At 36.5% G+C, this 24,022-nt stretch overlaps 1 protein-coding gene across 1 annotated transcript in view; it reads right to left on the bottom strand.

Annotated features, from left to right (window-relative positions):
* Positions 1–24,022, bottom strand: part of LOC117330798 — a 92,915-nt gene that overhangs the window by 9,403 nt on the left and 59,490 nt on the right. Inside the window, exon 2 of the mRNA XM_033889290.1 lies at positions 7,228–7,389. Within this exon, the coding sequence (XP_033745181.1) occupies positions 7,228–7,389 (162 nt within the window). The remainder of the gene's footprint in view (positions 1–7,227; positions 7,390–24,022) is intronic.

Here is a 24,022-nt window from a genome sequence, read left to right as displayed (position 1 = left end):
CCTGTGTAACATCTCCCCTCCTGTGTAACACTCCCCTTCTGTGTAACATCTCCCCTTCTATGTAACACCTCCCCTTCTGTGTAACACCTCCCCTTCTGTGTAACACTCCCCTTCTGTGTAACATCTCCCCTTCTATGTAACACCTCCCCTTCTGTGTAACACCTCCCCTTCTGTGTAACATCTCCCCTTCTGTGTAACACCTTCCCTTCTGTGTAACACCTCCCCTTCTGTGTAACACCTCCCCTTCTGTGTAACACCTCCCCTTCTGTGTAACATCTCCCCCTCTGTGTAACATCTCCCCTTCTGTGTAACACCTCCCCCTCTGTGTAACACCTCCCCCTCTGTGTAACATCTCCCCCTCTGTGTAACACCTCCCCTTCTGTGTAACACCTCCCCTTCTGTGTAACACCTCCCCTTCTGTGTAACACCTCCCCTTCTGTGTAACACCTTCCCTTCTGTGTAACATCTCCCCTTCTGTGTAACATCTCCCCCTCTGTGTAACATCTCCCCGTCTATGTGTTGCACCTCCCCATCCAGAGTTTTGTATGTGTTTGGTCTGTTTCGCATATTTGTCGCCGCCCTTAGTAACATACATTGCATTCACTTACCAACTTACTATACCTATATATATATACTTTATCTGCGATGTTTTGGTTGCTATTCCGTTCACATTTAGAAAATAAGAAATAAAAAGAATTCATATAAATCATCTGTAATTTTATTTGTGATATTTTGTAAAGAAACATTGAAGGTGGTTATAAACTGCGATTACATTGTGAGTCGACATTGAGATATTCTACTTCCTTGTAGAGGGTATTATCCTCATGTGGTGTATGGTCGTTAGAACGTTACTAACATCACGGTTCGTCTATGATTTTCACCCTTTCGAACATTGGTTATATTCATCAGTTTAATCAGGGAGACAACAGGACGTTATCCTCCATCATTCCCGGAACATGGTCTAATGATGTTCGGCGTACAACCTTATTATCTTTAATGCGCTAATTGTCCCATGCCTTATTTGACCGGTTATTAGACAAACAGGTGAAGGTTAACACCGGTTAATCGATGGATTTCCCCAGGAATCCTCGTGTCCTACCCAGGGTCTGTCAGACCGTATACGTCCCCCGCACAGCTCTTAGCCTAATATGCCTGTGCAATCTCCTTGGTATCGTTTGATCTCTCTGACGGCTTTATGCCACATCAATTATTCTTGTTTCTATGGCAATTTATCGTGTAGGTCAGCAAGTACACATACCGATGGACAACAGGTCAATACACAACTATATTTCCATAATAAACATTTATGATTATCTAATAGTCGTGTATACGATTATGTATGGTGTGAGTAATTCTCTGGTATAGCAAAGGTATCAAACATTTTATAGAAGACGGCGATATAGATTCATAAAGCAATGTATGAACAGTATCACATGCCACTAGATAAATGGCGGACTTGAGCCGGTTTCTGTCGTCAGATATAAATGGCTAGGAGAAATTCAAGAAGAAACAGATTTCAATATGACAAGACTTTGTAATCTTACCACTTTATCTACTAACAACAGAGCTTTTTCATGGCAGTCCTGATGTCTCACAGAGAAAAACAAACACACAAACAAACACGTTAACACCTGAAAACATAGATATCGGTTTTCGTCATAAATATCATGTCTATATCTCACCCTTAATTTCTATTTTTGTGATACTTAATCAATTACAATGAACAATATCACTATCATATTATTGTATTATGATTATGGGCTTTTCGTCCTGATTCTATGCCACTTGATACCGCCATATTACAGCCAGTTAACCGCCTTTTTATCACCAGATTATCGCCATATTACCGCCAGTTTACCGCTAGATAACCGCAAGTTTACCGAATAGCTATTGTGTATTCCTTCAGTGACGTAACACAGTATCACCATCTGAGTGAACGGCAAGGAACCATCTACACTACATGAATGTAAATACTGGCTTTAGCTTTCCATATATTGTAGTTATATAGGTTCCCCAACATGTGATGATTGCTTATCATGTTTATCTAATCCAAGTTAGCTCATTTTCAAATTAAGCGAATGTCCTTTCTAAATTGGAAAATTAACTAACGAGACTTAGGTAAACATTAACAACCGTCACTCGTTGGTGAACATGTTTATCCCCTAGCTTTTTAACTACAAAAGTACCGACTTAAAATTCACCCTACATAGTAACTAAATTATGTGCGCCAAATCACTATGCGACAAAATGTAGTTCGTAATGAAAGAAATTGAATTATGTTTATTAGATGAATGACTAATTTATAATGTATTTTTATAATTAATTTTTCTTTGTTTTCATGGTAAATACTCAAATGTGATTGGTCGAAAAATTCTTTTCATTCTTCTATGAAAGAAATTCCGAGAATGGCGCGAAAAATGTGACGTCACCATACGACAATTGACGTTGCGTATTGATTTGAGAAAAAGAATCCCATTTAAAACCAGTAAAATTGTACATAAAACATGTTTTAAATTAGAAAATCATTTTCAAAAATTAATTATAAGCGTTGATGTCAATTATTTTTTAGTTTCATCGGGGTATGAAACGAATTTTGTTTGCAAACTTCTGTAAGAATCCGCTACGCGGATTCACACAGTTTGCAAACAGAATTTGTTTCATACCCCGATGAAACTAAAAAAAAATGACATCAATGCTTAAGTTAAATATAATTTTACGAATGAAATATTGATAGGCCAATCATTGTGTTTGTGTAATTAACAGAACACTTGTTTCCATGACTCCGCGAAAATATTCAAAGACGTCACCGTGAAGTCGAACGTCACAGCTGGACTAATCACTGCTAGATTCAATTATGGGTCCTTTCATGAAATTTGTAGGTATGCTATGCTATTATTGTTTATAATGACATAAAGAGCCCACCTTGAGATTTATTCATGTAAGATACCGTGTATTTCAACAAATAATTCGAAAACCATGCTTGAGTGCTTAAGAATGTGTGTATTTCACGTGTGTCCTTGTGTTTATATGAAATGTCTTTGGGCCTGCAGATTAATTGACACTAGACAAGTGTTCCAAAATATGATTATTTATTATTGTGTTTGGGATATGAATTCACAATAAAGGTAAGTTGAATGATTGGCGACACCGACCTAAACATCGGTAGCTACCCAGAAAAGGGAAGCCCAGGCTATAGCCTCCGTCAGATGTCGTCAAGGTTTCATTCAAGGAACTTCGACTACGTACAGAGACTAAACCATTTTGTCGTTCTTTTGTGATTTTTTTTATTGATGACTATCGGGGACCACTTCATCTGTTAACATCGAAAATCACGGACATGGGCCATGATCAGCATGAGGGTCTGTTTTGTTATGATCAATGCGATTTCACACTTCCGTTACCGTCATCAAGTTCTTTTTCATAAGACTCAAATCCCCAGATTATTCCAACTTTCCTTGACGACATTCCTCTCAATCAGTTACGCTAATTTTGACTGCCGGCTACTAGAGAAAACACGGCCATGTTGATTCTAGACAAATGAGCGATGGTAAAAGATGTCTGTTGTAAAATATCAGAGGTTAGCCAATCAGATTTGTTGGGAGTCAGAGATGCCCAATCAGAAGCTTTGATGGTGGTCGCACACAGTGGTGTGTAAACAAAAACAATAAGACACAGTTACGAATTTTATCACGTGCAATATATGTTATGAAGCAAGCATAGTTCTGGGATAAAATAGTTTTCTTACTAGTTACCACATAGAGAGCAGACTCTCAGCCATCCAGTATATATGCTATCAGAAATGTTGTATGCCTCCTTTAACCGTAGGTGAACCTGAACTAGTCCTATATACGATCTTGAATATCATCACTGATGTAGACTGCCCAATTCCATAAGGTTTTATGCTAACTTTCGCCTATAATAGATACTACAATTTTATGTCTAATGATACGGTGCTGATGTATAATTAAACATTTTTGCTAATTCAGTCATTAATTTACGGTATTAAATCCTCGTAGCCGAGTCATCTGCCCCCCCCCCCCCCCCCCCCCCCCCCCTCAATTGTGTGAATATATACTGAATTATTTCATTTATTATCAGTTTATACAAAAATGAACGCCCATGCGAGTGAATTGATAAACCCGGTGTTTCAGGATGTTTACTGACTGTTACCAATACATTAATGTTATTGCTATTTAAATCTATTTAACGACTGATGTTTCAAGTAAACAAACATAGAAATTTACAAAGATATCCAAAACCCAATCCATTCCTCTCTACATGTATCGCATAAGAAAGGTTTAGAAAGGTTTAGAAAGACAATTGTACCTATATCATATAATCGACGGATATGTTCAAAAGATCCCATCTCAATGTCGTATCAGGAATATCATGCATATGTATTTTTTGAAATACTGTATTTTAAAATGCCATAAGTGATAACGTGATGTATATCATGTTTTTTTTTATTTCCCTTTCTAAAAGTGAACGGAATAACAACTAAAAAAGCCACTGATAAAGGGTATAGATATGTATGTATACGTTGGTAAGCGACTTTAATGTGCATTTCTCTGTTATTTATAGAGAGCATTCCTAGTCACATAGGATACGACGTCACATTGCTTATAAAACACTGTGTAATGCCGAGGATTCCTGCGGTATCAGAACAGTACAAAAGTTAGAAGGATTCGTTCAATATCACAACCGCACCACACGATTCGATTTGCAGCATTAAGATCAGATTAAAACAAACATTAAGAAAAGATACTGTTCTGGTGCTTAAACCAGGAGCGCAGGACTTTAATGATAAACTGCTAAGAGATAGATGCAGTTAACATTGTTCGAAAACAATTCATGCTGGGTAACGCACGTGTAGGAATGTTTATCGGTATTTTTTTACGAACTGCAGGGTGTTATCAGTGCATCTTTAAAATGCGCAGAATGCAATCATGTATCTATCTGTAATAGCGTATTTCATAAAACTGTTTGTTTGGTTGGTTTTCTTTCTCGTAAACAACCGAGGTCATTTTGAGAATTTACGGAAAGTTCGTTTACTAGGATTTCCCCTTAAGTTAAGGAATATTCCAGATTCCAGCGCCATGTGAAACACAATCAGTCCCTGGTAGTAATCGAACACCTCAAATATCCATTTGAGGTTTATTAGTCCTCACCCTTCTGTGGCATCAGTCTTTATGAATGATAATTGGCCATGTTTGTGTATCTGGATGGCAATGTAGATGACATCTTAATCGTTTGATAACTGGGTTAAATATAATGTCTATAGAAATGAGTACTGGTAAAATTCAACTTAAAGACGTTATCGAATGCATGCATTTATGTTTGTTAAATAAATTTCCATTTTTAATTATGCCTAAGGAATATGAAGATATGCTTTAACAGTATGTATTTAATTCCTAAAATAACACATTTATGTACCTATTTAGACCAATTAGACGAAAGAGGAATTGAACTGTATCAGTAACTGTGCAGTTTTTTCGTCGTTCTGGGACTCGTCAGTGATGCAAAGGGCCTAAAAGAGTTGACACCACGGAGGTTCGAAGGAAAATCACAATAAACTGAAAAAAATGTTCATAGGGGTGGTCTATAGCCACATTATTCAAGACTTTTCCAGATTGGATTTTAACAGAACGTCAAGCAAATTTATAGATTCTGAACTCTGCCACTTTTCAATTTAACTAAAACATGGTCTGCAGGTAATTGGAAACCTCAGGGACATAAGTCCTCCAGAAGTGAGAATAAGATACAGTAGAGCCAAACACGACTAAACCTCTACTTCAAAACTGTATTCCAATCCATTCAATCATCTGAAATCGCATCAATTATGACAAACCCCTGCTATAGTATGAAGTGATAAAGGCATTCCTTAGTGACCGCGAGAACTATCGAAAAGATCATAACCCAATAGTATCGTGTTCCAAACGCTAATCAACAATCCCGATATATGTAACGAGTTTCAGATAGCAAACAGTTGCAGTCTCTTGTTGTGATGACGGTGAATGATCTTGAATTAAAATACTTTAAGAGGAAATGCATTGATCGGGATATAGAACCAGCCTATATCAATGTAGTCTTGACTTTGTGTAGTCTGGTAAAGCTAACTGGATTTCATACATGCATTCATTCCTATCTTAAAAAAATCTAGGCCTGTTTAATATCTACTGCCAAAATACACTTTTGTAAGTAGCAAAACAACACCGAGAAGTTTCCTGCCAATCTGTACATTAGGAGCTTGGTTGATTAAGTTTGTAATCGAATGCATGCGTTGTCAATTACCGATTCATGTTTCAAATGCAGTCTTTTTAAGGAAAGTTCTGACATGAATTAGTTGTCCAAATTAGGAATTTATTGTAGTATCTGTGACTGACATAATGCTTCAATAAAAGAGTGGGTCAAGTAGATAAGTTTTCCTGTCTCAGACGAGGTGAAAGGAGAAGTCTCTACATAGAATGTGAAATTATCGAAATAAGGGATTTGAAAGAGCGCTGTATTGGAAACCCTTGAGCGAAAATTAATCTAAAATTGACATTGTAAAATTCTGAAAGTGCTCTATTCAAACAAAATATTGGATTTAATCGATAGTCAGATAGAACCGGTTGATGGACATGAACATCACTACTACCCCAACACCAAATTACATCCGCGAGAGGCCACTGGGAGTTACTTACCTGTCTCGGCCAACTCAATGATACAATACAAATACATTGCCGTCTTGCAAATAAATGATAAACAAGTAAAGTAGTTGTAGTAAGGGAGATGGTAACTACGTATATTACTCCATAGAAAAAAATTCTAAATGATTGGCAAATGCACGTTGGAAGCCCAGTCGTCTGTCCATCTAACGTCTTCGTTAACTGACGTGTTAGTATTGTATGGAATGGAGCACGTAATGAGAACCCAATACAGAGGCTGTCATCCATCTCTGTCTGCCTGTGTAACAATTTCAGCGTCCGCGCATTAGTAAAGCTAGGTACTCGATATACAATCATAATAGTGTACAAGCACGCGTTTTTATCCAAGAGAACATCTTCACACTTCAAAGAACGACAGGCTGGAATAATGATCATTCAATTGTGGTACTATTCAACAGTCATCGAATACTTCCAAAAGATTCCGTGCTGTCGAAACATACTGAGCTTTTATCTAGGAAGGGACATCTTAATCTAGAACATACACATGTTGACAAGCCTAAACAAAGGAGAATACTCTAACCTCTTGTTCCTTTGAGCTTGATGCAATGCGTAGCCTTGAAGAAGCCAAAATCACATTTCCTCGCTATAAACACCGACGTCTTAAGGTTCTGGTCAAATTTGTCCTCGCAGTCCGGATTTCCGTGCTGCAGCGAGGAACACACATAACAGTCTATGGCCAGAACTGCAAATAAATAATAACTTAAATGAATACAAATACTATAAACACTTATTTCACTCAAATATTTCACTTTCATTCGCCGATACGAAAATCGAAGTTTAATTCTTCAGCATATATAAATTCAAAGCAATGTCATCAAAATTTCGTTTTTGACAAAGCGTCCTCTTTGCCATATGGTTATCCAATTTTCAAAGGAGGAGGAGGAGGAGGAGGAGGAGGAGGAGGAGGAGGAGGAAACCATATAGAGGATAGGTGTCGAAACTGGCTACCTGTGGTAGTATTCGCGTGTGATCACGTGTCGCGTGAGTAAAGGAGTAATTACAATTACGGAACAGCTCGGTATCTTTCATTCAGAAATATGCATTTGTCAGTAAAATGAAAATGACTATCCATCAATTCATGACAAGCACTGCTCGTATATAAATAAACACATTTTAGTTAAAATTACACACGTGGTCATATCTGCATTCATGCATGTTAAGCTATCAATTTTAGGTCAGCGCTAAGGCTTCTGGGATATTACCGGTGTTTAATAAATTAGCTTCGGTTTTTTATCGTCAATTTCTCATAATTTACGATAATTTGGCTGATAATTAATTACTGTAAGGTATTTTTGTATTCCTTTATTCCATCTTGGAGCCTCTTCACTGAAAACTGGGCGTCATTTTTACAAACAAATATCGTAGACCATATTGAATACGTTCTTTAAAAACTGCTGCTGAAATCTAAAATGTTTGAAATTTAATAGCAACACAATGCCCATTTTCGATCTCGTAATTCAATAATACCTTATCAGTTTTAATATTTTACGAGAGGAAACATATTTCACTACGGCCATCGCGTATAGGATTGATCAGCCGGGGAATATTCGGCCGCTTTTCCATTTGTAATCATAAATGACAGAAGCATGAGAACAAATTTGTTATTTGTACGGTTTTTCGTGTTGCTGATTATAAGTCTGCGTGTTATCGTCTGTTACAAGATGATTTGAGGGATGGGAGGTTCACGGGTACTTAAGAGATGGAGTTGTGATGTATATCCGCCTGTAGCGATAAACGTTATGTGTCTACCAGATGGAAGTCAAATGCTTTAAACCTTTTACGGCAAGAAGAGATACTGACACATACAGATATTGTGACGACAGAGTTCCAAATGGCATTTTTACTTCAATACCAATACATAAATCGTGTTATTATTATTCTAAAATGATATCTCTCCTGTGTGAGGACATTAACTTATTCCGGTCTAACAACGGTGCTCACCAAACCTGTCAGTTCCAAGTAAAAACTTTGAGGAATAAAATAAAAATAATATAAAAGTACAATGATGAACAAACTGAAAGCGAACAATGTCATGTCTCTAAAACAAGAAGTGATGTACTCCATCTCCTAGTCGTTAGCAGTTCATGGATTAAAATCATGTCCTTCAATTGTATGAAGAACTGAAGGATACAGATGATACACATAAAATAGGTTTATAAATGATATCTTCCTGCATAAAAGTAAACTCATGCCTAACCAAACATCGACCAATTCTTGTATCCACAACGGGGATCTTTCAAAAGTGCTAGACAAAAATAATTCAGACACCGTTAAAACAAGGGCATATACCAAATAATGAATACATCAAACGTATTATTTGTGTTTTTATGGTAAAGCTGTGGATTCATATCCGTAAATGAGATAATTTGGTACAATTCAATTCATTTTTGGCTTGCGGATCGAGACATGATAGCTCTGGTTCAGACACACTCTTATGGGATCATCTCCTGTCCAGACATATAATGACGGCGAAGATAAGTTATTACATTTTGTAATGAAGTAGACATTTTGATCCATTTATGAATCAATACATTTTCCCCATCCGGCCAATGAACACAAAACTACTAACTGAGACCTTTGTTATATAATTTAAAATAGCGTGGACCTAATTATACTGCTATATCTTCTGGACAAAATCATTTTTCAAATCAGTGAAATTACAAAAAAAAAAAAAAAAAAAAAAAAAAATTATAAACATGTATATAGGTATCAAAATACACTATTAGTTGGTAATCAAATAAATTGAATTTGTTTTATCACAAAAGCTTCACTTGGACACACATGTATAAGTACAAATGAGCATAAAAAAACATACATTCCGGATGGCAAGCACATCAATATATAACAAATGATAGTGTAATATGCTCTTTGCACTCCTTGCCAATTAAAACTAAAACAATATCAATGTATCTAAAGGTGAGTTTAAAGGATCTGTAACCCATTCAGATGAGCTCCATGCCACTATATTTAGTGGCCTGACACTAGTCCCTGCATATATTTGTTTGTGATACTTGTTTAAGATATACAAACAAATGTAAAATATGGATACTGTCAGCTTCGTTGCCTTGGTTCATGGTGACTCTGAAAACACCCCCTTTAAGACTCCCTTTCGATTTCGTTTAAGACACTATTTACTTCTTGCAATGAAATCAAACATTTACACTTTAGGGGAGATATGGTACATATATCACGCGGACATAGAATCTAAATATGCAATTTGTCTCTAGATGTATCAAATAGGAGCAATACCACTGGGATGATTGTACTCTAAATCATTTCTATAAATATGATGTAGATTTGTTTCATAACCTGCAGCATATCTCATCCGAAAGACTTGATTTCTTTTCTTGTGGCTCTTCCTGTGTTTATTGTGTCTATGCCATTATTCATATTTCCGACTCTGTTTACGCTGAGGAAGGCCCGACTTGATTTATAGGTGTTGTTACATTTCTATGTAACAGTCGAAATTACCACAAGCGATCTCTATTTTGATAAACTTCCTCAGAAAAAAAACTTGATCGTTCTTAACCGATCACCAGCAGCAGCTTCTAATCACGCAATACAGGAAAGCGCTGAATGCGAAAAGGCTTTTTCGAAATAGCAGCAATACTGCCACACAATTTGGTCATAAACGTCCTCGCATAAAAGGACAGATGACCCTATCACTTATAATGCAAATGTTTGTCATCGTTTTATTTGACCAGCTTCCTTCTCAGACGAATAATATAATACTATATGATTTTATTGTACATTTGGTTGCTTACAACTGTATACCAGATTACAAAGTTTCAATGCAAATGCCAATCTTGGTCACGTGATATTGATTTATCAACATTTTTGAAGGATTATTAAGAATGATGTCATGCACATGTTTCCGCCCTTTCTACGGATAGTCTTAAATTGTCTGCCCGTCGTAGTCAATTCAATAATAAGCGACATTTTGCGCAGTTTTACAGTTTCTCGGTTGAAAAAACTTAATAACGTTACGACCGCCCACAATCTGGTTAATGACAGTTCTGAGGTCATCAACCTTCTAACTTTTTACTCGGTCCCAGGCTATTTTATCGACCTTCTTATCTAAACAACAGTACTTCTCATGATTGGCTATGCGTACATGTGAATCCTCGTCTCCTCACCAGCTATATATTTGTCTGGTTACGCCTACTTACGTAACTTGCTCTGAACAGCTGGTCTTTCGACATCAAGCGCCATGATTTTGTGAAATAAATGATTTGCATACCTAGGTCACATCTATGAAGTGTATGCATTAGTTGTTGACACTGTCTTCCATAGACCCCTGCTTTCCTCATTTGCTATCATAGATCATCAACCTAGCAAATATTCATAATCATAATGCTACGCTTATTCGCTGCAGTTGAATTGCATGCTTATGTAATTGGCCGTCAAAGCTACAACACTGATTGGAAATACGTTTCAACAAGATGCACCGTAGCAATTACATACATATATTTCCTTTATACTTGTAAACATTTATTGAATTATTATACTCTGGTTGTTTTCAAAAATGAAATGTATCCAATATTTTTATCAGATTTTCCAATTAAGGGGATAATAAACGGCAGGCCAGGAAAGAATGAACCGATTGTCATGAAAATTGATATGAGTGACATTTGCACCACCATTTTCTTTTTTGCAAAAATTGCTTTTCCTTTTCATGATGATTTTTGTTATATCTAGACATTGTGGAGAGAACAAAAAAAAACAAAACAAAAAAAAAACAATAAAATAAATGAATGAATAAATAAATAAAAAGAATTCATTGGGATAAATATATGATCATGGAAGAATAAATGAATGACCTTACAATGACAAAACATTTTACAACACGTTATTGTGGTTTTTCTTCAAAGGTGAGGTTATCTCCCCTATATTTCATCCCGTTACTCTGTGGTTTTCCCGGTATCACAGATCAACATGTCTCTGACTATATGTTTCAGCGCTCACAGCAACAACAGCGATGTGAACAAGTCGTTTTGATTATATACATTGAGAGATTCGCTGTTTGAAATGACATTATCATTTTCGAGTGAAATTTAACAGCCTAGTACATCCTACCACCATTACAGAAATAATAGGATGGTGTACCACAGCTGATTATGAGTTAAGTCTGGTCAAATCTCACAGTCTGTCAGTTTTGACTGTTTATCGTGGTGATTGATTGTGTGGTTTTATTGAACATGTGCTGGTAGAAGTTAAAAATCAGGGGCATATCTTACAACAATGACTGCATGTCTTTGAATATTATCCAATTTTTCCAGTTTCAAAATGAAATTATCAACCGGCATCTTAAATTTGAGATTTCTGTAATCTAATAAAACAGTTATCGGAAAATGAATGAAATTTATTTGATTACAATGTGCAAATTCAATTTTACTAATTAGATTAATAAGAACAGGGATCAATAATGAAATCGTTATTCAGAACACATTTTCTTGACAAATACTTTTCCAGTCACATATCCATTAACATTCTATATAAATATAATTTGATCATTATAAAACGAATGCTAGTTATTGATCAAGTTTCAATCATTGTCCATGAACTCCGATATATTGCATTTTGTCATCAATTTCCTTGTTTTTGATGGTTGTCATATTTCAAGTACATCAATATGAATTGTTTTCTTCACATATGTCCTAAACTTAACCCCTTGTATATCACCTAGTCCGTCTCATAACAACATCCTATGTATGATGGTGACAGCATAAATAGATTTCATTATCAAAGGTTTTAAAATCAAGCGTACAACGAGGTTACAGCACTTTTAAGTCTTTGTTAGCCATACTCTAAGTTAATTATGTGCCGGATGCAAACGCTAGATGGACGAGGATGAAAATGGCCTCGATAGGACGAAGTTTGTGACGTTTATTGAACACACAACTGAGATTCGAAAGGTACAAGTGTCACTCCCAACACGTTCCCGTGTCAATTAAACCAGGACCGCCTGTCACCACTGTCGGCAAGTATCAGAGCAAACACCTCTTTAGAACAATAAACTAGCTTTAAAGGTTGGATGCGACTTGATCTTTCAATCGCGTCTCCACAAACTAGATCCTTAGCAGCATGGGTAATCCTCAGCGTATCTACATCTGAACCTACTGCCATTGTTAGAGATCGTTATAATGATATTGACTTTCTCTAAAGTCAGTCGACAGTACATATCCGGGATAAGTAACTAATCGACACAAATATTAGTATAAAGTTAACAGCTACTAATTACAAAAAGGCCAACGCGTTGTACCTCTTTCTTTCTGATAACTTCTGATTTTCAATTATCCACCCATACCAATCATGGCTTGGCGGAGTAGTCCGTCATCAAGTATAATGCCATGGGGGCCTGTTGCTATGTCAACATTGGTTTGGGTTTGATACCGATCATTTACGAATGAGTGTCCGGCCTGTATCTATGTCAGCATAACGTACCATCAATTAACTATTTATGCACACGCAAGCCAGCGGTATGTTTACCTATGTAGGTCAGTGAAACGTTATCTTAAAACTATTAAAGGTTTAAAACAGTTCAATATGCACATTAACATATAATTAGAGTAAAGTAGGAAATTTAATGTGCGTACAATGTTTGTTACTGCACACAGCTTTGCTGGTATGAATCCATGCTAAAGCAACCTGAATATGTTTTTAGATTTGTATTTATTGAAATAATGGCAAAATATTGATGTTCAATACATTTTGTTATCAAAAAATACAATATAATGGACATATAATAATGCCTACAGCATCTGTGAAAATCCAAAGTTGGTATTTAAAAATTATCTAAAATTGTACTGATAAAATGAAGATTAATTACATATTGCATTTGTAAAATCGGTCATACTCTTAAGTTATAAGCATATTATGTTTAGTCGATTGACGCGCATTTACAACGTATTCATGTTGCTATAAACCATTGAAATTGATACAAATCTTTGATATAAGTAGAAACCATTGGTATTAGTAAAAAAAAACCAATTGATATTGGTAAAACCATTAATGCTGTTACAAACTATTGACGTTGGCACAAACAATTGTTATTGGTGCAAACCATTGATGTTGGTATAAAATATATATCGATACACACCATTGATATTGGTAGATTGGTACAAGCCATTGATATTGGTTCACGCTACTGATATTGGTATAAACTATTGATATTGGTACAAACCATTATTGTTGGTACAAACCATTGATGTTGGTACAAACCATTGATATTGGTACAAATTATTGACATTGGTAGATTGATACAAGCCCTTGATATTGGTACAAACCATTGATATTGGTACACACCATCGTTATTGGTATGAACATTGATATTGTTACAAGGCCGGCTGGTACAGCAGCTTTGAATCCTAGATATAATGGTTCTGCCCTTTCGTAGTTTCTTACATCTTTCCCAATATAAGCGTTTCCATGGTTACACGAATATGTCAGCGGTACACGCTACAGACAGCATAATTAACCAGAGGCAATGCTAATGTGTTAATTACTCATATCGCCCATACAGACAAGACGGTATATTTTGTGGTGTTTCAGTAACATCAAAACATTCAGCTTGCGTTCCAATAAGGCACCTATCTCAGGTAGTATAAATGCTCCACTGCCATTTAAGTTGGACAGCACGCACAGTCTGATAAGTGGTAAGAAAACGTGATTATGATGTTTCTAGAGGTGTCAAGGATATCATATCATTTGGAAGTACCTTTATGAAGAAGTTTTTAAGCAATTTACAGACTACAGTGATATTCATTAAGAAGATGGCCAATTACACTGCACACTTTCAGGAAGATAACTATATGGACAATATGTTTACATGTATTCTTCAGTTAAGGCAACATCGTCAATATTCAACTTTTCACAAAATATGGAAAAGCATTGAGTTCGACATGAGATTTTTTTAGAAGGGTTTCTAGATACAAATTGCTATAAACGAAATATTTTTGGTTTGTTTTGTATTCATGGATATGCTAATAATTAACTGTTAGTGGTGGGGCGTCCTTGTATGGCTAGAATGTACCTACCGGAACAGAAGACGGATTAATATGAACCAGGTTTAACAATATGCTTATCATGAGGGTATAATCATCAATTTTAATCAGAACGCAGAAATGTATTTTTTTAAGTTATATCATTTGATAGAAATATTGAGTACTGGCTTGAAGGTTGTTGGAAGTTTACGAGAATGAATGTCAATAACTTGTTCAAATAATCCTCAGATGCATAGAATGTTGATTAACACGGTGCCGTGGTTTTGAATGAATTTTATCAACATTTGATATGAGCAACTATAAGTTCAGATATGGTCAACCTGATAGTAACTTGGAGCATCACTTGCAAAAAAGACTAAGGGGAAAAAAGTGAAAATCCGAAGTACGCCCATGTATGCATTTTTTGCTTTTAGAATTCAAGATAGAATTTGTTCTTTTTTTATGTCCCTTATGTAAACCGACACGAGGAGTACACATAATTATCTTGGGTTCCCCCCCCCCCCCCCCCCCAAAGGCATTTTATTTTTATTTCCATTCATCAGTTCAAACAACTGAAGCAAGTTTATTCTTCATGAAGGAATTTGATCTTGTCCTCTGATCTCTAAATGATTGATGATGCATGCTTTAAATGGTGGTAGACAAAAGAGATAATCTGTTGCAAAACATGGTGTTGAAAGCAAAAGTAAATAGGTGAATCTCAAAACCCATGTGAATGTAACGAACGCTGAGACGTTTCATCAGTTTACAGATTGGTTGAACCAAGATGTACCTACCTACCAACCAAATACTCTATGGTCGTAAGGTAATTTTTGGTCTCTTAAATGTACTCAGGTGTCGACGACGAAGCGGAAGACGCTTAGCCTTCTGGAACACATAATCAGGTTATAAAGTTATCTTTTTGTTCGTACCTTGCCGATTTTATCAATCTAAAGTAATATTTCTTTGCAAGGTAGTATCGCGTTGTTTATTCGTATTTGACCCCCCCCCCCCCCCCCCCCCCCCTTATTTTTTTTTTTAAATATGACAACGAATAGGGCTACGGCTAAAATATCTATATGTATTCAATATATATGTCTTTAGCTCCAATAAGATTTCGTTTATCATATTTTGTAATTGCATGCTTACTTGACAGTCCTTGTACATATTCACAGAAAAGTAATATCCGGGATGTGTTGTGCGTTACAGATACATCATATATCTTCTCCATCGTGTTGTAACCTTCTCTATCTTTGTCACAGTTCCATCCGCTCGTCCTACATCCGAGACGAACTGACCTAAACACTCGTTAGACAGGCCACTCGCGAGCCTTTCTTGTTAGTTGATGTTGGAAACCGTCGAGGTGCTATTGTCACCGTCTTGCTGACAAACTAGCAATTTTGAGAGACTACGGAAATCCAGTCTACTTATTCTATACCTAGTCAGCCATCGACTGAAACAACTATCTTTCAACTGTTCGTCGATTTGTTTAACATATACTTCATCTTATCGCATATTACCTTTTCAAAGTGAACTTACATTGTTAATTCAGAACCTTAAACAAACGTTACCTAGACAATAAGCTGACCAATTTAATGGTGGATTTGTTCGTCAATATTTCACACATTGTATAACAATTTTATGTTGTTATATATTAAATAATTTTCGGGTATACTAACCACGTCACTGAGGAGGAAGTTAATGTATTTACACAATAAGAACACAAATAACACCACTGGTTATAGAGCGTGTATTTCATAGCATCTGTCTACATTACACACTAACTTCGGAAACATTTGTTCTAAAGGAAAGATACCATGATATATAATTTGACATGAAAGGGATGACAGATCCGTAGCCAGTATTGTTAGGTATAGGAAAAGACGGCAGTAGTGGAAAATCGATCTGAAATAGCATGTGATTTCACACCATCTATCTATGTGTTTTTTTGGTTCTTTGCCATCATAGCAATCATGGTATCATCTTGGCACAGGGGCCTTCGACAGCCTAATCATACTCCTCGGGACACACTTTTCTATCTTACAATCAAAGACGATTTTGCCAGTATTTCAGATGCTGTGCGATATGTGTATATATACACATATATATATCAGGAATCTGTCGTTCCGTCCAAGACATGGTACATGTATGATCTTAACTTGTATACTAGTCAAGTGCTAAAAAATCATCTAATGGGATGGACGAGTAGAGAATCACATGTATTTTTTGAAACTTTCTTAATCATTATTCATCTTTAAACCACTGAATGCTTGTGAGCTTTCGAATTTTGAGGGAGACGATGTTTTCCGTTCAGTCACTCAGCTATTAAGTCTATTAAGCTAAATAGTTGTTTTTGGAGTATTGTCCAAAGAGAAGAAATATCGATAGTGTCGGCTCTAGTAACAGTACGTTTAAATATCAAGCGGATATTATTGTTGCGAAGAGTGTTGCAAAGAGTCCTGATAGCTTGATGACACTTTGTATATGACTAATGACTGTATGTACCGTTCTAAATGAGAGATCTGGTGTGATATCATGGAGAGTGATTCATTTACAGTACCATGGCATTTCAGCAATAACTCTGAAATAATGACGCTGACATAACGATACATTTATAAACTTCCACCCCTTGATGTGTGAGTTTAACTATCTCTCTAGAAAGATATCTTTTGAATAAGACCATTTATTACTCGACACAATGGACTGATTCAAAAATTCTTAAAAAAGTGAAATCAGCATTGCTTTTCAGTTTTTCTGCGCTATTTGTTATGAAGAAAATAATTTGAAAAAATATTAGTTGCGTATGAAAATTGTGAATTTGATATTTTGACTGGAAACGCTAAAAGGCAGTTGTAGATAGAAAATACCTATGATACCATCTAGTTTAGCTATATATCCCTATTGTCACTATCATGATTTGTTGGCTTTGGTTGTCTTTTCACACACCATCACAATAAGCGATGTTTTAATGAGTTGAAGCTAGCAGTTTTGACTTTAATGCCTCGAAGAGGAATTGAATACCAGTACAGTTATAGGGCTTTTATTTCTACACGTAATAACACTGGCACTACTCTATCAATTAGGAGTTCCACAGTTTATTTGGTTAAATAAACTAGCAAGGATACCTTTGATACAAGGATTGTCGTGCCATTTTGTTAAAGAATGCCATTGGACGAAGCGCTTTCATACACATTGACAATACCTAGGCTATTGTCCACGATATGTATAAGTCATTTGTTGTGATTGACATCTCAATAATAAAGTGATTGATACGAAATACGCTGTCTTCAATCGCAGTAAGGACAAAATCAAATATGTATCATATAATTTATATAGTTGCACTATATAACATAATATATATAAGGTTACCATATATCATATAAATATATATAGTTACACTTTATATCTTAAAATATAAGCTACGAGTATTTCTGGCTAGGCGATTGGGTGCCGTAGATCGTGAGTTCGAGGCCCGGTCAGGGCACGAATCATAAAGTTCCTTCCTTCGTCAGTTGTGTTACTATGTTATATATCATAATATATATATATATTTACACTATATATAATGTAAATAAGACTTTGCCGCTAGGCCTTTCTGTCCTCTCAGGCTTACTTGTTTATCATGTTGTTTGAACATATGTTCAGTCCGCCTAAAGAAGCCTGAGAGGGCAGAAAGGACTAGCGGCAAAGTCTTGTTTTTTCGTTATTTTTATACATTCACCTTCGCAAGGACAGATTACTCTTTCTTATATGCTATAATAAAAATATCTATAGTTCCACTACACATCATGAACTATATGTAGTTTTACTATATATCATACAGGTGACGGTCAGAAATGATCTGGTCACTAACACACCTCCTCAGTGCACATTGCACTTGTGCAGATCTTCTTCGGAATCACGTTGTATTATCGGACTATTGTCTATGATATTGAGATCATCTTAGGTGATTTGATTTATAATAAATAATAAAGACATACTTGATATAAATACTTGCGCCGAAGGGAAACTATAATAAAGATGAAAAATGAACCCAGTTACTTAAATATGACGCAGACATCGTTCAGAAACGCATGCGTGTGTCGCTGTTTGGTCTTTGTCTCCTCACAGCATCAGCATGGCTGGACCTAGCGTACCAAAGCACGCCTCATGCTCGGTATCGGCCGGCGATTGATCAGATCCCGGGCAATCAATAGTGCATTTCCGTCTGATAGGAATCCTATTAGAATGAAAAGAGAGTTTTCTATTCTAGACAAAAACTTCATGCAGAGTTTGCTAGGGAGTGATTTGATGAATTCTTTGTGATTCAGCAGGTCTGTATGATGTAGTGCATGAGCGTTGGTTGTTAGGTTCTGGTTGATCTCCAAAACGCGTGATTGTATATCTGTAATTAAACAATATTTATTGCATATGGAACTCTCCTTTGTATGGAGGTTAAAAAAGCAGGTAGGGAACAAGGCATTGTGCTGTACAGAGAGAATTGACATCGTGCACGCATGCTTCAGATTCGTGCTGGTCAGAGCCATGTTGATGTTAAGAAAATGTACCAGAATTAAAACGCAATACGACCAACACATGGACAACAATAGTCCGAGAGTCGGCATAAACAAAGTACCGTTATGGAATAAAGGAAAATAAATCAGGATAAAATCAAAAGTAAGTCAAAATACATTAGATGTAAATAATTGTAAAACACTATTTCAGATGTCTTATGAATAACAGTGAGATATATGCACATTCTATAAGTCCTAAAGACGAAGGGTTCTCTTGAAATTCTAAACGGTATATTGGACAACAAGCTATATATCATTGAAGCATCATTTACACAAGTGACAACACGTCAGATATTATTTAAGCACCATTTACACACGTGACAACATGTCAGAAAGTATTCAAGTATTATTTACACAAATGACAACGCCTCTACTGACCGAATATAAGATAAGAGGCGCTTTTATATCATGGCACTATAGAATTGCTTGGCATGCCATGAAAATCATAGCCAAAGCGTAAAATGCCTTTCAAATATTGTTAAATTATAGTATCACTGTCCGTCACGAGCATAATAAACGTCTTTTCACCTGGATGTCGTAGATACAAAAAAAAATGTATAATAAGTGTGTATATAGCATAAACGATTTGCTCAGTTATCTTAAGATTGATTTAACATATGTAATTCGTGTGTAAAATGAATTAGATTAATGGCAAAAGATACCGAGTTTTATATAAAATATTTATAAAGCATAATAATGTGGTTACATTATATATGAAAAAATGAATTTAGCATTATGCCTTCATAATGTAGCTCGCCAACGGTAAAATGAATAACGAAGCACATTGATAGCTTTTATAAATGCGTTGATGATGCATAATAAAAATCTCCAACAAAATCAACGCATTAATCGAACGGGCCTTAGATAGCTCGCGACCACTTAATACAGGTTACTGTACATTGATATAACGCAAGCGAATAAAATGCGAGAAGATAATGGGGGGAAATTGAAATCAAGAGGCATTTGATAGTTTGTGGATGAAAAACTAGATTTCATCTCCTGCAATGTACACCAAAGTGTAAAGAACATGATATAAGTTTCCAAACAATTAATTCATGAATCTGAGATGGTGATTCATGCATCGGCTGCGGTAATGATTGATCTTCTGTAGCGGTTATACGGTGAAATAATGTTGACCTCGGGAGACATGTATGGTCTAGCTGTCAAATCAATGGTTTCCCCAACCAACCATTGCTCTACAGGATTGACAGAATATGGTTATGATCAAATTATACGTCGCAGTTGATTGTCCGGGTCGGATGTGTCCACTAAAAACGCGCTGATGGGTTGCTTTCACAGGGATTAACTCCCAATTGGCATAAATAGAGGTACGAGGACGATGCACATCACGCCACAACATTGATTAGGGAGTAGTGCGACCGCGAAGAGACTAGGCACTCACAAGGGAAGGGGATACATTTTAGGAGATACCATTGTAACTTTCCTACCATGGGCACTCACAAGGGAAGGGGATACATTTTAGGAGATACCATTGTAACTTTCCTACCATGGGCACTCACAAGGGAAGGGGATACATTTTAGGAGATTCAATTGTAACTTTCCTTCCATGGGCACTCACAAGGGAAGGGGATACATTTAAGGAGAATCAATTGTAACTTTCCTACCATGGGCAGTCACAAGGGAAGGGGATACATTTTAGGAGATTCAATTGTAACTTTCCTACCATGGGCAGTCACAAGGGAAGGGGATACATTTTCGGAGATACCATTGTAACTTTCCTACCATGGGCACTCACAAGAGAAGGGGATACATTTTCGGAGAAACCATTGTAACTTTCCTTCCATGGGCACTGACAAGAGAAGGGAAAACATTTTCGGAGATACCATTGTAGCTTTCCTTCCATGGGCACTAACAAGAGAAGGGGATACATTTTCGGAGAAACCATTGTAACTTTCCTTCCATGGGCAGTCACAAGAGAAGGGGATACATTTTCGGAGAAACCACTGTAACTCTCCTACCATGGGCAGTCACAGAAGAAGGGAATACATTTTCGGAGAAACCATTGTAACTTTCCTTCCATGGGCAGTCACAAGAGAAGGGAATACATTTTCGGAGAAACCATTGTAACTCTCCTTCCATGGGCAGTCACCAGAGAAGGGGAGAAAGTACATTAACATAGTACACTCGTTATTTCAGATGACGAGCTCATATGGTCCAAGAAGTATATTTTAGAGTATTAGTGTAACTCATAGACCGTGCATATGGGTACTCACCAGGGAATGGATAACCGTCAATTACTATAGCGCTTGAAAAAAGTCGAAAACGACAGGTGGTAATGCTTCTGAACAAGCTTAGGGCAATTTCAACGTAAGATGACTTCAAGTACATGTAAATAAAATACAAGTCGATATATTCTGGTAACGTCAAAATATTCCCTTTTGATGAATGAAATATCAATCATTTACGTTATATATGGAAAAAATATTATATAAGACAAACTTGATAAATATGCAAATGATAAATATTTGCAATTTTAAATTTCTTTCTATGGTTATTCAGACTTACATGACACTATTATACAATTGAAAAAGTGCTATAGCATCTGAATTAAAAAAGAAGAAGCAGATAGTAATTGGTATCACATCTTGTTTAACGAGACTCCCTATTACTCGCCATGCCGTGAACGTAAGTCCTGTGATTACCAAAGACGTTGTTTGTAGTAGAAAGCATATCCTTAAATTAACCGCAGGTGAACGGTGGAGAAACTAATATAGAGTAGCTGGCCCTCCTAACCTCAACAAGCTGTCCCTAATCAGGGCAATCGTATTCCTTCACATCAATATTTCACGAAGTTTGATTCATTGCCTTCTGACACTGAACAGAATCATTATAACAGCACACAAACTTTAATTTGTGCAGAACACCTTTTGAAGTCATGTGCCCGGATCTAAATTTTTGCATACTGTGGAGAGGAAATATTCGGGGGAGGAACTCCCCATTGAGTATTCTGGTATCATTATCTCTAATCACGCGCCGTCATTTACCGTGCTCAGAAACAAAACATCAATTATCAGTTTTCAGATTTTGCTACATTGTATCACTGATACGAGTTTTTTTATGAGAAACGGCTTAATTGTTTCTGTAAGCCCTATGTTTGAAGTTGCGTTTTAATGATCTGATAATAGTATTATTATGCTTTTACTAGTAGTTTTTACAATCATAAAGCAGATCATTTATTTTTTCAATATATGCGGTTTTTAAGCTGATGGTTTGGTGATATTGAAGGCTTCAATCACGACATTGACGTAGAGTGTACCGAACGCTGGTGTTGCTCCATTATTAAGTTACGAGATATAACCGACAGTAAATATTTGTATCGATGTTGCAGAAACATGTAACGTTGACTTGTCACGTTCATACAAAAAAGTTGTTATTAATGCGTGTGAACTTCAAGATAATGTGCGAATATATCCTCATCGGGCCTGGCGATCGTTGCTCAATAGAAGCCGAGTGCATTTTTGCTAATTCAATTAGTCTTTGTGAAATATCGAAAGCCTCAGACAACGACACATTTGTATATAAGCCATATTGTAATAACTGACGCCGAGTTCCCATAGATGGGAGTAAAAATACTGGTACAGAGAAATGAGAGAAAGAGAAAGGCAAACACACGCGGAATGATGAATATCATAACAGCAACGGAAAATTGTGAATAGACTGAGTGGAGGATAGTGGAAACTAGAGAAATAGACATGGGGGAACAGAGTGAGAGGGTGATAGATACATAATGACACAAGAGGGTGTTAGATAGGAAAGACACGAGAGGATGATAGATAGGAAAAACACGAGAGGATGACAGATAAAAAAGACACGAGAGGATGATAGATAGGAAAAACACGAGAAGACGATAGACAAAAAAAGACACGAGAGGATGATAGATAGAAAAGACACGAGGGTGATAGATAGAAAAGACACGAGATGATGATATATAGAAAAGACACGTGAGGATGACAGATAGGTAAGACACGAGAGGAGGATAGATAGAACAAGACACCAGAGGATGGTAGAAAGGAAAGACAAGAGGGGATGATAGATACATAATGACACGAGAGGGTGATAGATAGGAAAGACACGAGAGGACGATAGATAGGAAAAACACGAGAGGATGATAGATAGGAAAGACACGAGAGGATGATAGATAGAAAAGACACGAGAGGATGATAGATAGGAAAAACACGAGAAGACGATAGACAAAAAAGGACACGAGAGGATGATAGATAGAAAAGACACGAGAGGATGATAGATAGGAAAGACACATGAGGATGACAGTTAAAAAAGAATCGAGATGGTGATAGATAGGTAAGACACGAGAGGAGGATAGATAGAACAAGACACCAGAGGATGGTAGAAAGGAAAGACAAGAGGGGGTGATAGATCGAAAAGACACGGATGATGATAGATAGGAAAGACACGTGAGGATGATATATAGAAAAGACACGAGAGGATGATAGATAAAAAAGATACAAGAGGGTGATATATAAAAAAAGACACGAGAGAATGATAGATACGAAAGACACGAGAGGACGATTGATAGAAAACATGAGCGGTAAAGGATGAAGGTAAAAGACATTGGCTAGGTTAGTGTAGGAGTTAAGTGTAGGTAAGAAGTTAGTGTATGAGGTTTCTGTAGACCAGGGGTTAATGTAGGAGGTTACTGTAAACATGAGTTAAGTGTAGGCCAGAAATTAGTGTAGGATGTTTTTTGTAGGCCAGAGGTAAGTGTATGCCGGAGATTAGAGTAGGTCGGATGTAAGTGTAGGCC

Source organism: Pecten maximus, chromosome 1, assembly GCF_902652985.1.
Source record: "Pecten maximus chromosome 1, xPecMax1.1, whole genome shotgun sequence".
Taxonomy (NCBI): Eukaryota; Metazoa; Mollusca; class Bivalvia; order Pectinida; family Pectinidae; genus Pecten; species Pecten maximus.
Note: the sequence above shows the minus strand (reverse complement) of the source record. Positions and strands in the feature narration are given on the sequence as shown.